Source organism: Haliotis cracherodii, unplaced genomic scaffold (genome assembly GCF_022045235.1).
Source record: "Haliotis cracherodii isolate W230 unplaced genomic scaffold, xgHalCrac1.p SCAF_7, whole genome shotgun sequence".
Classification (NCBI taxonomy): Eukaryota; Metazoa; Mollusca; class Gastropoda; order Lepetellida; family Haliotidae; genus Haliotis; species Haliotis cracherodii.
Genome location: NW_027266330.1, coordinates 54370302 through 54383977, shown reverse-complemented (window position 1 = coordinate 54383977; position 13676 = coordinate 54370302). Strand labels below are relative to the sequence as shown.

The 13676-nt window shown below is 39.5% G+C and overlaps 1 protein-coding gene across 1 annotated transcript in view; it reads right to left on the bottom strand.

The window, feature by feature from the left end:
* LOC139447664 (uncharacterized protein C5orf34 homolog) overlaps positions 1-11211 on the bottom strand; it is a 30625-nt gene extending 19414 nt beyond the window's left edge. The window contains exons 1-5 of the mRNA XM_071229092.1: positions 11130-11211; positions 8515-8671; positions 6212-6351; positions 4819-5806; positions 728-938 (exon numbers count right to left, since the gene is read on the bottom strand). Coding sequence (XP_071085193.1) covers positions 728-938; positions 4819-5806; positions 6212-6351; positions 8515-8662 — 1487 coding nt within the window. The 5' untranslated portion in view covers positions 8663-8671; positions 11130-11211. The remainder of the gene's footprint in view (positions 1-727; positions 939-4818; positions 5807-6211; positions 6352-8514; positions 8672-11129) is intronic.
* Positions 11212-13676: the final 2465 nt, after the last annotated feature.

Below are 13676 nucleotides of genomic sequence, written 5' to 3'. Positions count from 1 at the left end.
TATTTACTTGTCACAGTAAGCTGCCGTTTTTTTAAATGAGGGCCTGAAGAGTTTAGTCAGGGCTTGCAGCTTCTAAAGTCTGGGTCCTGATGGCAGCCTGGCAATTCTTTTATTTATAAAGTCTATGGGGGTCATGCGCCCACAGAAATTTTTTGATTGCATTTTAAGCAATTTGTCAGTTTGGACAACATTCACACCAAGAAATGTAATAAGTCAATGGCAAAAGTCAATAAGTCAAATAAACAAGATGGCAGATGCAGTAAAATTTCGAAGTTAAATCAGTACTTTTAAAAAAATGGGCATAGCTTCCGGTTGTCGATCATATTTTTCGGATTTTTAAAAAAAATCTTTGATCATATTTTTACGAAGAAGATGATTTTTTCCAAGGACTACTGTTTTAAAAAACGTGATTTTCCGCGTTTCCGCGCAGATTTCACATCCCTGTAAATGAATAAATGCCACAGAAATGTTTACATTTAATAAGATTGCCATGGCTAATATGAACAATATAAGAAGGCAGAAATTCACTCTTAAACATTTAATTGATCAGCCTAGTTCATATTTAGCATTAAGTTAATTATTTCTAGGTGTATTTAGGGACGTTTTCTCTCTACACATGCAGAATAACTCAATTTGTTATAAATCGATATCTCGATATATTGTGATACTTTTTAGTGACGTAGCAATACCAAGCTCTCCAATCAATGACACCTCTAGTTTAGTCTACCTGTATATAATTCCATCAACCATGATGACCTTGAGTCGGCCGGGGTTGAATCTGTCTAGGTCGCTCTGGTGGGCATCAACAGGCGCCCATTTGTGGCGGTGTGGGGCGTGGCAGGTGAGGGGGATCGGCTGAGGGAGGAGGGACATGCTGGTGTGTTTCTTGTCAATCTTCAGTGGGAGACGAACTGCGGGCACCTTGACGTTGTCCTCATCTACAAGCAACACTACACCTTTAGTAAAAATTAGTAACTAAACAATTGACTTCAGTACTTATTGCGTTTATGGAGCTATAAACATTAAAACCGATGTGCAGCACGCAGGCTTTGAAGTTTATAACTCCATTAACATAAAAATATTGAAATAAATTCTTATAAATAAATACGACAATAATAACTTCATATTTAATCATCAACACACACAAAACTGTAGTCAGGAACACAAAATCCGCGAAATCATTCTGCCAATAAGGCTAAAAAAAAAGTAGTTTTGGTTCTCCGGCTCTGTCCACATCATCAGAAAGTCGCCCTCATGTTTCGTTTGTATTTCCATTCAAATTTATTTAAAAAAAAGTCCTAATACTTATAATAATAATAATAAAAACAATGCGATCAAATATAGCATGCCCTTTACATGCGCACTGTTTTACTGCGCATCTCGTGTTATGGTCATGGCGGCAATAGCAGTTTGTATGCTTGTTTATGTAGGGAGGCCCTTTCCCAGGTTGATGGTACACCACTGTTTATTTGGTCACATACTTGTTTGAACAAGAAAAAAAAATAACACCGCCCACCCGCACTATATTTTCAAAAATCAGTGCCTGAGAACCAATTCTTTTATATTTATAAGCTGACGTGGCTGATTATTTTCTTCAGTTTTTGGAAACATAAACGCCTAAACAAATTGCTTGGTTAGCCAATCAAATCCACAGAATCATTTGCAATATATTTCTTGTTGTCATTCACACTTAAAGGTGTCAAAATCGTAGTGACAAACATCCTCGAATATCCAGGGTATAATATCTCCATTCTATTCCGATAAACACCCTGGACCCGTTCAGCACCATAGTTTCAGGAACTGCATCACTGTCTCCGCCTCCCTTATCACTAGCGTCCGCCCAGAAAGCAGAAGGTCCGGGGTTCGATCCCCGGCCGCGTCATACCAAAAGAAGTTATTAGATGGTACTTGTTGTTACCCTGTCTGCCGCTCGGCATTAAGGGGCTAAAACAAGGACTGGTCGGCTCGGAGTCGGTATATTGTGGGGTATTCATGTTAAACTGCGGCATGGTATCTCAGTGAGCTAGCACTATAAATCGGCATCAGTCCGGACTAGAACAAGCAGCCACCTACACACACAAGCACTACCGGTATATAAGTGCAATAATCTTGGACGCAATGTTGAACCCCATTTCACCTCACCTCACCCTTATCACTAACCTAGCACAGAAAGTCTCTTGCTTGTGACTGTCGTTTTGATTAGACAGCTGTTAAACTATTCAAAGCTGGCTCGCAACAATGATGAGTATATTGTATTCACTTCTTCAGTGCTCCAGATAACTTTTTGAGCCATTTTTTAGCCATTTACTCTAGGGTTTCTATTTTAATTGGGTTATTACATTTTTCATTGAATAACCAATATTTTTTCTCTCATAAATTCATCACTCTATTGGGTTTTTCCCAAAATTAATGAACATTTTAAGATTAAAAAAATGGAATAATGTTTTAGATGTATATATAACTGTTCTTAATATTTAGGCTTCAATCAGAAAGTAAATTAGCTCGTAATTGTGATTCGGAAATTAGCTCATTTGTACGCATGATGAAGAAGCTTCATGTGGTATTTACGCAAGCTGTTTTTATAAGTTGAGTTTTTTATTTAATGCATGCATTTCTGTATGCAAGTTAATTGAAGGTAAACACATTTTTAATATTTTGGGGGGCATTTTACACAAATACGCTGCTTATCTGAAGCTCTGCTTCTTTTTTATCACTGAACTCAGCAATAAACCAGCTATATGATGGCAGCCTGTAAATAATCATGTCTGGGCCGAGGAAACCAGTGGTTGATATGAGCAAAGATACAAACTGATACAATGACATGTTATCAACCAAGTCACAGAGTCGGACCACCTAACCATCAGGTCTGCCCTTATAAAGCATAGTTTGCTGAGGAGCTATTCTACCCTCTAACCTAGAACAACAGAATGTCTTTCATCTTAGGGACAATAGAACAGCAGATTACTGATGACCTATTCTAACCGAGAACAACAGAATGTCTTTCATCTGAGGGACATTATAACAGCAGATTACTGAGGACCGATTCTAACCCAGAACGACAGACTGTCTTTCATCTTAGGGACAATAGAACAGCAGATTACTGATGACCTATTCTAACCCAGAACAACAGACTGTCTTTCATCTTAGGGACATTAGAACAGCAGATTACTGATGACCTATTCTAACCGAGAACAACAGAATGTCTTTCATCTTAGGGACATTATAACAGCAGATTACTGAGGACCGATTCTAACCCAGAACGACAGACTGTCTTTCATCTTAGGGACAATAGAACAGCAGATTACTGATGACCTATTCTAACCCAGAACAACAGAATGTCTTTCATCTTAGGGACATTAGAACAGCAGATTACTGAGGACCTATTCTAACCCAGAACGACAGACTGTCTTTCATCTTAGGGACATTATAACAGCAGATTACTGAGGACCTATTCTAACCCAGAACAACAGAATGTCTTTCATCTTAGGGACATTATAACAGCAGATTACTGAGGACCTATTCTAACCGAGAACAACAGAATGTCTTTCATCTTAGGGACATTATAACAGCAGATTACTGAGGACCTATTCTAACCCAGAACGACAGACTGTCTTTCATCTTAGGGACATTAGAACAGCAGATTACTGAGGACCTATTCTAACCCAGAACAACAGAATGTCTTTCATCTTAGGGACATAATTTAAGAAATAAATGATGAGTAGGAGTAGTTTATCGTACAATAAAACAACGCAGGGTGAATAAACCATAAGGGGGCAGCCCCTGCAGTGTTTTATTGTATGACAAAGAACTCTCACTCATCGTTTATTTTATATATGAGATATCAACATTATTTACAGCCTCTTAAAGGATGAGAAAAAATGTATAAACTTCAAAAACATTTACCCAAATTATTATAATGATGACTCCCTGAATAGAATCCGACCATTCTATGCACAGGTGGATATTCTCATAATCCTTATGTTGATTAACTGTGCCTTTTCTTCAAATATCGATTATCATATCTCTCCTGCTTTTGTGTATGATCGTTCGGCCATCATGTTTATCTACGTTGCCCAGTTACATCATTGGAGAACAAGATACTCCCCTCTTAAATATAATGTCATCCAATATATGATGTCATCAAGTTTTTCGAATCTCCAGAAATGATGTCAAGATAGAACAATATTTTATCGTCAAATAAACCGTTCTTCGTTCTTCTCTACTCTTTGCGATTTATCGCATAGCTATCTCATAGAATAGCTTTAATTGTAGACAGACTTCTAATCTATTTAGTGGCCTTGTACAACAAGCATTATGAGCAAAGGGCACTGGCAGATGCTCACAGGGTTTAATAAAACATGGACTGAAAATTTATAAAAATTAAATTACCATAACTAAAAAGGAAAATATACAGTTCGATGACAGACTGGCTAACATATTACAACAGTGTCATGTAAAACATGCATCACTTCAAGTTTCTCAATTTCACAATTATATTCATGTATATTAATTACATAATCTACATCCATGAATACTCCCTCGGGGTAGAATAGGTCTTCAGCAACTCATGCTTTCCGTAAAAGGCAACTATGCTTGTCGTAAAAGGCGACTAACGGGATCAGGTGGTCAGGCTCGCTGACTTGGTTGATGCATGTCATCGATCCCAATTGCTTGGATTGATGCTCATGATATTAATCACTGGATTGTCTGGTCCAGACTCGATTATTTACAGACCGCCGTCATATAGCTGGAATATTGCTGAGTGCTGCGGTAAACAACCAACCAACCAACCAACCAACATAATCTACATCCACTAACCTGTGTGACTCTCAGACGCTCTCTCCTCCGCAAGTTTTAATGGATGCCGCCATCGAGTTGGACACTCGTTACAAGAAATATGTCTGGTGACCCATGTATACAGCTGGCGACAGGCCGGAGGGTCTGCACTGCTGTTGGCGGACGACACACTTTTTTCTCTCTCCTCTGAAGAGTTAGCGATGTTTCGACTCATGCTGTGATCGCCTGTACTGTTTCCGACACTGTTTGACAATTGTCCCACATTATGTCCGTGATTTTGTCCTGGTAACACAGGCGAGGCCGACCTCTGTTCCAGGGAGAGTTCATGATGTCCCACTGTGACATCAACATCAATAGTTGTACACAGCCCTTCCGAAGAGATCTTGCTGATGCTGGAGATGTCATGAGTGGCAGGTGACGTCTCTGTGCTGCCAGCACCGTAGCGCCGAAACATGGACGTCCGACCGAATGGCGTCATTACAGCTTCGTCTCCTCCGCCTGGGTCTCCCTCGTCGGCGAAGTTGGTCGGTGTGGAAATACGAGTGTGCGCGGGGTTGACTCTCGTCTTCTTGTCTTTGGCTTCATTAACAGATTTGCCTTCAATAACAGATTGGCCTTTCTTCGGAATCGAATTGCTTCTTGTTTCCGTGGTCTGACCCCCATCAAGGGGCCCCATGTTGCCAGCATTACCATCCGACCCATCACCCGTCTGACATCCTGATGTCTGGTTACTTCCCGATAAAAGTTTTTGCGAATCATCACCGCTCTTGTTCTGAGATGAATTGCAAGATGCTGACCGTCTAGATGCAGACACATTCTTATTCTTCACTGGTTCCTGACTTACTTTTGAAAGGTAACAAACAGTAAAGTCACGCCTGTGTTCTGATAGAGACAGACTGGCAAACTCGTCACAGGAGAAGATGCGGACGCTGCCATCTGGGAGGTGCTCTGCCCGGGACCGGTCAGCTGTCTTCGGCCAGGCTACCTCCTGGACGTCTGTATACAAGGGCTGAAAGACGAAACATATCCCCTGGTGATCTGGATGATACACTTAATGTCATCAATGAATATTTGGTTCAGATTCCAAGCAAGGAACCGATGATGAAATGTCATTAATTTTCAAATTACATAATTTCATTTTCATAAATTTCTGGGGGATAACAAGTCTTATGTGTCGGACAATTAATATATTTCCAAAACTTTTTAGTCCACTAGTCCTTATGATGATAACATATAGCAAAACCCCTAAAAATGGCAAATTTCTACCAGTCCTTATACTGCCTTAACTATTGGGCAGTTTTGCAAGGACTACAAGACAGTGTTGTAAATGTTTTATTTTTCTATTCTATCCATAAATCAGTCTTTTTTGACACTTATAAATTGTGACAGTTTGACAACCACCACGACAGCGTACCACCACGTCCTCCTTGACCAGCAGGCCGTCACACAGGTAGGGTCGGTCAGCAAATCGGTTGCGGAAGTCCACAGCCTGTAGCACTTTCTGCCTGTACTCGCTGGTCACATACCGACATCGTTGCTGTATCTTTCGCAAACCTACACAAATATTACATCTTGACAATAGTTTTTTAAAGGAATACACTGAAAAGAGTCTTGTTTGATTGTTGTTTAACGTCGCTCTCAGAAATATTTAAGAAGGTGGCCTGTAAATATTCAAGGCTGGACCAGACAATCCAATGATTGATACTGTGAGCATAGATCTACGGCATCAGAGTGCGATGCATCTTCCCGAGGCAAGAGAGTTAACTGACTTGAAAAGTCAAGTTTCCACCCTTGCCGAACTAGACTGGAGTTCCTGGGCTCCATTATAACGCCACAAGTGGTTATTACAAGTTATGTCCCGTCTAAGCATCTCCTGTAGACCAATCAGATTCCACCTCTAGTATCCCTTGCGTTAGTTTCAAACATAATGGCGGCACCTAGTCAAGACAATCTGCTCGATAATCAAGATCTATTTTGTAATAATCGAGAAATGCATCAAATCACATCACGACCTTGATTAAAAATATGAAAAGATTTTGAAAATATCTGTTCACATGAGTTGGCGGTGCAAATGCTTTGCAAATCCTGCAATCAACCGAAATCTGCACAACAGTTTCAAACCAGATTTCGATTTGGTTGCCCAATTTTGATTGGACTATGCATAGACTCGTTAGTCCAGCCAAAATGTAACTCCATAATACCAGTCTAGTTCGGCAAGGGTGGAAACTGGACTTTTATAGTCAGTTAACTCCCTTGACTCGAGAAGATGGGTGCGATCACATACAACCAACAAGTCACTGACACTATTTGGTTGCCTTTGTTTGTTTGTTTGTGTGTTTGTTTGTTTGTTGTTTAACGCCGCACTCAGCAATATTCCAGCTGTATGATGGCGGTCTGTAAATAATCAAGTCTGGATCAGAAAATCCAGTGATCGATGGGATATGAAGACATGCATCAACCATGTCATCAAGGCTTACGACAAGCATAGTCGTCTTTTACAACAAGCATGGGTTGCTGAAGACCTATTCTCTACCCAGAGCTTCTACTTTTTGGGGACCTTATCTAACATTGGTGGAGAATTTCTGATTCAGGCCCGTTCCACAAATCAATCTAAGCACTAAGACCATCGTTACTCCTATACTTTACAATAGACAGCAGAATTACAGCAAGACATTATTATAAATATCTGTGCACTTTAAAAGCAGTAGGCCAGCTACTTTCTTATTTCCTAGTCCGCTGACTTTTAGGTGAAAAATACTTGGTCAGTAGGGTGGGAAAACAAATAGAATAAAATAAGACATTACAGGGTATTTTTTGTTCTTTGAAACGTTATCTCAACACATTGCCATGTGTCCCATGGAGATTCCAGGTTGGAATAGGTCTTCTGCAACCCATGCTTGTCGTAAGAGGCGACTAACGGGAACGGGTGGACATGCTCACTGACTTAGTTGATGCATGTCATCGTATCCCAATTGATTATATCAATGCTCATGATGTCAATCACTGGATTGTCTGGCCCAGACTCAGTCATTTAAAAACAGCCATCACATAGCTGAAATATGGCTGAGTGTGGCGTTTAACAAGAGACATCAAAACATTGCCATGTTTGCTGTGTCTACCTATTATAAGGGTAATGCTATTTTTCAGGGCATTATCATTTGCAGAAGCTCAAGGCCTTCCATTAACTGCCCGACGAAGGAGGGCAGTTGAAAAGACTGAGGGCTTCTGCAAATGATAATGTCCTGAAAGAGAGCGTTACCGTTATTATAGCTAAAATGGATGGGTTTTTTTATCAAATAAAAAGAAACAACAACATCGGTTTTGAAACATTTACATGCAATCAACACGAATGTCACTGACCCACTTTTACATGTATGGAAACGTAATAGAACAAACCAGATGACGTCACTATAATACGTGACATCACTTTCTCTACCCTATGACGTCACCTAACAACGGGCTTGATAATGGCCCGTCGTCAAGCAATATGAAGGCATTATCAAGTTACAGTGGCCCGCTCATTTCTGATAACGTGCGGGCGGTTTAATCATAATTCTATCCATTTTAGGTATAATGTCAGATAATTAAGTTCGTCATAGGCAAAGTAAATTTTCTCTCACATTTCTTTCTTTTCCCACTATAAATGTTTTTACGGTCTGCAGAGTTTGAAAATATATTAAGATCGAAAGTTTCAGCGTAACTAATCCTCCACACTACCTGCTACAGGGTGTTGTCCTGGCTGTGGTTTGTCGTGGTGTAACACACTAGCCCCGCATGGCGACAGCTGCAGACTTGAGCCATCACAGTATCGCACCTCCACCGCATCATTAGTGTACAGCACCATCAGCGACGGCATGGAGGACATCTTCAGAACCTGTCACGACAAATGAACCCAGACTAATTTCATAAGATGTTTCAAAGATGTCTGTGTACACATTCAAAATGTTGTATGAGTGTTGAACAATAGGGTAAATTTGCAGTCCCCCAAATTCTTCAAACCTTACTGGCCTGCTAACTGTAATGGCCATCTTCCCGAGGCAAGAGAGTTAACTGACCATAAAAGTCTAGTTTCCACCCTTGCTGAACTAGGCTGGTATTATGGAGTTACATTTTGGCTGGACTAATAAGTCTATGCATAGTCCAATCAAAATCACGCACCGAAATTGAAATCCGGTTCGTAAACTGTCATGCAGATTTTGATCGATTGCAGGATTTGCCAAGCATGTGAACCGCCAACCTAGGTGTCAGCAGATATTTTCCAAATCTTTTCATGTTTTTAATCAAGGTGCTTAACGTGATTTGATGCATTTTGCGATGTAAGATCCGTTTTATCACAATATAGATCTTGATTATCGATCAGATCGTCCTGACTGGGCGCCACCATTTTGTGTGAAGCAAACGCAAGTGATGGAATCTGATTGGTCCATAGGAGAGGCATAAAAGGGACGTAAATGGTAATGCCACTGGTGGCGCTACGATCGAGCCCAGTAATTCCAGCCTAGTTCGGCAAGGGTGGAAACAGGACTTTTAAAGTCAGTTAACTCTCTTGCCTCGGGAAGATGTGTAATGACATGATGTTGATTAATCTAGTAATAGTAAGTGAATGTTGTTTTACGTGCAAATCAGTAATACGCCACAGGGTTTTATAGGATGCAAAAATGGGTGTCCTGTATGCACAAATGAATAGAATGGACGTAGAGAAAACAATTTGTATCAAATTCTTGTTAAGAAATAAAAGGGTCCTGAAATGAAAGTAATCATCAAATCTTACAGTACTATATACTAGGGTACTAGGGTAACTTGGGTACCCGGGTCGGGTGGGTACTGAGTAGTACCCAGGTACCCACGGGACTACCTGGACCCGTGGTTAGTCACGAGATATGTTGTTTAATGACAAAAAATATCTGGAACTCTATGGTTACACTACAAGTCACTAATGTTCGCATTTCTTTCTGACAATGCACCCATTCCTTCTGATTTGTCATATGGTTGAATAAAGATATAACTTAAGTCAACTTCAGTGTACGTGTAGTGGCCATAAAATTTTTGAATCCCATGATGGGATGCGAACCATGGACCTTCTGATCCGAGGTCGGACGCCTTGTCCACATGACCAGAGAGGTTAACCCCGTCAGCAAGCTGACAAGGTAAGGATGTCCTCTGTGGGACGACTCCACGCCCTGATACATATGCATGACCAGATTGTTCAATACATGTATCTACATACGTTTTGCCAGGGCTCTGTTAAAAATTTTGAGAATTTGACATTTTGAGACATCTCTGAGTACCACAAAGGGTACCCGGGTAGGGTCGGGCAATAGGGGTGTGGGTACCCGGGTAGTCAATTGGGACTCGTCCCAGCCCTACGATACACTACACCATTTTACTGCTTTATTATTATTATTACAGGACCCTCATGAATTCTGACATCAGTGATGAGGGGTCCTTAGGACCCCCAGATTAATAAGTCAAGATAAAAACCTGGACACTCAGCCTAGCTGTTACACGCATCTCAGCCAGGGGAACCAGTGACTTAAATCATTAGAAATTTGTCGTAAGAGGCGACTAACGGGATCGGGTGGTCAGGCTCGCTGACTTGGTTGATACATGTCATCGATCCCAATTGCGTGGATATAAATCACTGGATTGTCTGGTCCAGACTCGATTATTTACAGACAGCCGTCATATAGCTGGAATATTGCTGAGTGCAGCGTTAAACAACAAACAAACCAACCAACCAACCAACATAAGAAATATTTCAGTAGGGGCACTATGAAACGTTATAAAAGTTTATCATCTTGTTTCACATACATCGCTGTACAAGTAGCAGTGATCTCAGATTTAATTTGGCCCTAGACCATATGTAGATCCCTAATGTTTATGTTAACAATGTTTTTGTTGGTACAGTCCTGTTCAAAACACTGTTCACTCTCTTCAATTACAAATTACCTTGCCAAGGGACCCATAGAAATATTATTTCTTTCAGAAACATAACAATACAATTATTGTTTTTATTAATTAATTTATCAGAAGAGTACACATATATGATACCATATTGATTAGAGAGTATATATATGGGGTATTTACAAAGTTATTTTGGAAAGTTACCCTCTAGTATTATTTACTCTTTCGGAGTGTGACAAATACGTCAAATAACCTAGCACAACTTTGACATTTAGGGACACATATAAAGTCATTCTACCCTGATTGTCTCCCTTGACATGTTATTCGTCATCGCCGATCGCTTGCCATAACACTTAGGTGTGCACATTTCGTTCCTCTTTCTAATACGTGTTGACTACTGACTTATACATCAACCTGAAATAATTTACCTATATACGTATTTTCACATCGTTTTAGTTGTTTCCGCCATTTTTCGATTCGACAAGACTAAACACGAAAGACCAATCATTTTGAGAAACTGATCAAGGGAAGTCACTCCAAAAATAATTGACTGTACGTGCTTCATAAAGTAGCGTATGCAGTATTCACGGCTGTCGACTACAAGTTCGATTCTGCAAAACCAAATAATTTACTCTCTCTCTCTCTCTCTCTCTCTCTCTCTCTCTCTCTCTCTCCTGAAGGCATGTACTTACTTAGGATTAGTGTCGATTAGGAGAGTCGATGATGTCAGAGATCATATAAAAGAGGGCGCATGCTCTTTGAAAATAATTTAATCCATGAATGAATATTCCATGACGAATGATAAAAGAAAGCGATTCAAGTTTATTTTTCAGTGTTGTGTAAAAGATATCTATAAACATGTAAGGTCGGTCTACAATTTAAGTATACTAAGTTGATTCACGTAACATTCCTTCCCAAATTATCGAGTTCGCTCTCAAGGAACGTTGCATAAACCTCGTCGCAGTTGCGGGATATCCTGTGTGTGCTTCATTGTTCTCAGTGCTGGAAATAGGATGGATGTTTGTTCAATGTGTTTGATGCTATCTGTTTGTGTCTGACATGTGGCCCTGTTGATATAATGCACGTATTTCCTGTCCTGGTATATATATAGTTTCCCTTTCGCTATCAAGTTGGGAACAAGTGATACTTGTACAAATATTTTAAAAGCGGCGTCAAACCATACTCACTCACTCATTTACCCCGGGATATCATAGTTATCTCGCGCTGCAGTCTAAAATAAATAATATCATACAAATATCACTTGAATGATTTTACTGTGTAGCATTTGGACGATCTGCTGTTTGAGTTGAACATTGTTGCTTTAAGCAGTGCACAGACATTGTCCTCGCTTTGTTTCCAAATTATTTCGGTTGCGTGAATGAAAACAACGTCGTAAAGTTGACGTAAAATGAGAGACCGGTATTGCGCAACAATACGTCATATTTGCGAGGTGACTTATACAACACTCCCTGAAAGCAAAATCAGGGTCATTACTACTCATCTCCGCACGTAGTTTTTATCGTTTCATACTTTTTATTTCTGAATATAAATCTTCAATGCTTGCTGTATCTATTTAGATAGGAAAACTTCCCGGGGCAAGGGAGTTTGTTTGTCGCTTAACGTCGCATTCAGCAATAGTCCAGCTATATGACGGTGATAATTGATTCTGGATCAGATAATCAAGTGGTTGACATTATGAACATCGATCCACTCAATTGGCATCGATGACATGCATCAACCAAGTCAGCGAGCCTGACCCTCCGATCCTGTTAGTCGCCTCTTTCGACAAGCATAGTCGACTTTTACGGCAAGCATGGGTTGCTGAAGACCTATTCTACCCCGAATCTTGACGGCTCCCCAATGGTTTGTTGTTCGTATGGAGCCTTTCAATTAATTTTATCCAAATCACAATTTATCTTTACAACCTAACTGGTGATCTAACTGTTCGCATATCATAAAGAGGAAACGAACATCCTTTTGAAAATAGACAATTTCCGTGTCCCCAACATGTTACAATGCATTTGAGTCGCAGCCTATGATAAGGGAGGTAATCGCTTAATTAGTAGTAAAGAAAAACATGGTGTTAGATGTAAAACAGGGAATGGGTTGAAACCATTATTGTACATATTGTTTTAAGTAAGACCAGACACCATATACATTTTATGGTCTTTGATAAAACAAAATGAGAAAATTATTTTCTGTTAATTGTATTTGGTTTGCCATTTGAAGGAGGACATGCTAATTTGTTGCCACCGTGTTTATGCCTGGTATCAAAGTTTCTTGTTTATGTTTCTTTACTGATTTTTGTTGTTGAAAGAATGATTTTGGATAATAAATCTCACCTTCCTAACTCGTGTTTACGGAAGCCTTTTAGGGCCATTTGTTTTTTTAATTTGTTTCCGATACTATCTTGAAATTTCAAGATGCTAAGTTGAAATTTCAAGAAACTATCTTGAAATTTCAAGATACAGAAGTTGATACTATCTTGAAATTTCAACTTAGTATGTTGAAATTTCGACATATTATCTTGAAATTTCAACTTCTGTATCTTGAAATTTCATGATAGTATCTAGAAATTTCTAATTAGTTTCTTGAAATTTCAAGATAGTATCGAAAAAATCCAAATGGCCCTAAAAGGCTTCCGTTCGTGTTGATATTATGGCATATGAAAAGGCACGAGAATGAAATTTTTATTTATTTGCGACTGGTTGGTCCCGAAAAGTGCCTGAATATTCACAGAGTCAATAGATAAGCGAGAACCAGCTTTCCTCTATGTCTTAATCATTGTGTGCCGATATATGTACGTGTGTAGTTGTGTGTGACATGTATGTTCGCATCATAATATTTGCAACAGTAGGTACAATTAATACAAATATATTATTTTATGTACAGTTTACTCTTATTTTTAATTATTTATTTAAATCTTAAACATATTTTTATTTCAGTTCAGTAGACATAAATGTAACATTGGTACA